General features: G+C 31.2%; 1 protein-coding gene across 1 annotated transcript; it reads right to left on the bottom strand.

Moving 5' to 3' along the window:
• Positions 1-741: 741 nt before the first annotated feature.
• On the bottom strand, positions 742-2,427 carry LOC126739602 (uncharacterized). Its single transcript, XM_050445359.1, has one exon. It carries the CDS (start codon positions 1,581-1,583, stop codon positions 1,029-1,031), a length of 555 nt encoding a protein of 184 aa, XP_050301316.1. The 5' UTR covers positions 1,584-2,427; the 3' UTR covers positions 742-1,028.
• Positions 2,428-2,693: the final 266 nt, after the last annotated feature.

A 2,693-nucleotide genomic window follows, 5' to 3' on the forward strand; every position in this document is an offset into this window, starting at 1 on the left:
CTTTCAAATAGTGAACGCAATTTCTCAATTATACTGTAAAGGAATTATAATTTTAGTCAAGTATCTAAATATTTGTCATATTCTTTCAAATGTAAGATCATTTTTTTTTACTTAAAAAAAATACATTTTAAAATTTGTTAAACTAACATTATTGACGATAGTAAACCCAATAATATTAGAGCTTTTAGATTTACCAATATGAAGTATGATACTTTCCATGTATCTAATTATGGGATTGTATTTAAATAAATTGTGTAGGTTTCGGGTCAAAAAAATTAAATGGTGATTTTAAGATCTTTTTAGTAAAATTTCAAACTTTAATTAAAACATATAAACAAAAAAAATGCAGCATAAAAAGTTATTCTTTTTAATACTCTTTATCGTTTTAGGTTTTAAAGTTATAGGATCATTTCGCACCGCTTTATAATTGTTATCATTTAATGTATCGGCTTTTCATAGACATGGAATGTTTCCTATTGGTCCAAGTATATTTTATAATTTTTTATCAAATCTTTTAAATTTAAATAAAATACTTAATTTTCTATAATTCTTTACTTTTTTAATTATTCTTATAAAATCCAGATCCCCCTTAAAATAGGTAATTAAAACAACAAGATATATATTTCACTTTTTTATTAACAATATTCTCCTAGGAAGGCACTATACAATTTTATGAAGTCAAACATTAGTCTGGTCTAAATATTATTTACAATAAAAACAGATCATGACTTTGGTGCTTTAGGTAATAATTGATCAGAGCAAACGTATTTTATAAATCAAATTCCTTAAGATCTAAGAAGAGGAGAGAGCAGTCATAACAATTCATATAAAAAACTAATCCTAAACATTATAACTAGGTGAGCTAGAACCTAAAGATATTATTTTAATAGTAGAAGCTTAACACTAAAATCAGTCGAAATTCCATCATCAATGCAGTCTTTTAGTATTACTCAGGAGAACTTTTACCAAAAGATTTAATGATATTGCGTACAAAGGATTACAAGGATATTATTAAATTTATAAATCACTTATCTATTTCTATTTAAGCTGTTTAAGTAGTGCATACTACAAGAACACGTGTTATACCCTCTATTTTGACCTTTTGGTATCCTTTGAGTAGGTAAACCACTTAGTCCTTTAACGTACGTATAGCTTGTGGGATGCCTCAAAATGCTTTTTTGAGTCTTCTTATCCTTCTTCTTCTTAATATCTTTTGCGTTGCTGCAACTATGCGATCGGTTGTACAGATTTAAATTTTGAAACACCTTTCTAAGACTCTCCGCTGATGTGGAATGGTGGTGTCTGATTCTTACTTGAACATCACTCCCTGAATCACTCGAACTGCTCGAAATATGATTCGGTGACACGCATCTTTCCTTCTCAATGCGTGAAGTGTGTCCGCTACTATAGGAACTCTCTGAACTCGATGATCTTGATTCATCCGAACCACTGTTAAAATCATTATGACTTCTTCTAGCTAGTTTTCTACTGATAACTCTAAACAATCGGATGCCTTTTGGAGATGGTGTTAATGGAGAGACGCTACGAGACGAGTCGTTACCGTCGACACTCAAAATCACCATCGTGATACTTGAAAATAAATCGCGCGCTGTGAAACTGGAAACTATATTATGGTATCGTAAGACAGCTTCAAGGAACGCGAGGATCAGCTGCGTAACTGAGAGCGCAATTGTGCCGGAGCAGTATTTATTAGGTTTTCGGTTTGCGGGCGCATGGAAACTGTGAGGTTTCGCTCACGTGGAGTTCGCCTAGTCCAGGCAAGTGGCATGTGATGTTTAACTTTTATTGTTCTCCAGGATGTTGTTTAGAAGCGTAAGGGGGTAATGGGGTTTATTTCAGAAATTGTTCTTTATAAATGTTTAAGAATTGAAAACGTGATTTTGTGGAATTACGATTTGGGTTTAGAAACGAAACCGTAAATAATAATCTAAAAAAAAACTTATTGCTTTTGTTATAAAGATTATTAATTTAAATCCGGAATAATCCGGACGCATATGATGTTTTTTTAAATTTACGCGACGCATATTGTGCGATTTATGAAAAACTGTAAAGTTCAGGCTTAAGTAGATGATAGACAATTATATTGTAATTTTAAATCAGACAACCCGTTCAAGGCTAATAGTTAATTAATTAAAGATATTAAGATTATAAGCGACCTTTCGTTGCAACAATGAATGCTTTCAAATTTCTTTAGGATGGATTTTTGGCGAAAAAACTGAAATTGATGCTACGAGATATTGGGGTATGTGGTTGGATACAGATATAAGATCGAAATGCATAATGCTTACGAATGGAGAGCCGTTAAGTTCTTCATATGGTTTTTTTTTTCTTAAGTTACTCACTGTCAATAATATCACTTACTTATTCAAGAATACATTTGTCTTAGGAACAAAGGATCAGATCAGAGACACGATCTTTTTACTTTGTCAGTTCTTTTCTTTCGTCTTTCGGACTGATCTTCGGGTGTCTTTTATTATTATATATCTCTTGTTATATTTTTGGTCTCTAACATTTTAATAATTTAGTTTGCTTAGGTTTGTAATCGTATTGATCAAAAATTAATTGGCCATCATGACGGTGCTTCAGTACTTCTGCATTTCTTATTATACCACTTTCCAATTATTTAAATTTTTATTTTTAAGTAAGGCTTAAACTTATGCATTTTGTCTTGT

Source organism: Anthonomus grandis, chromosome 8 (genome assembly GCF_022605725.1).
Source record: "Anthonomus grandis grandis chromosome 8, icAntGran1.3, whole genome shotgun sequence".
In the NCBI taxonomy this organism is placed as follows: Eukaryota; Metazoa; Arthropoda; class Insecta; order Coleoptera; family Curculionidae; genus Anthonomus; species Anthonomus grandis.

Excerpts from the sequence above, each read along its gene's own strand:
- LOC126739602 (XM_050445359.1), bottom strand. The coding sequence starts at position 1,583 with ATGGTGATTTTGAGTGTCGACGGTAACGACTCGTCTCGTAGCGTCTCT.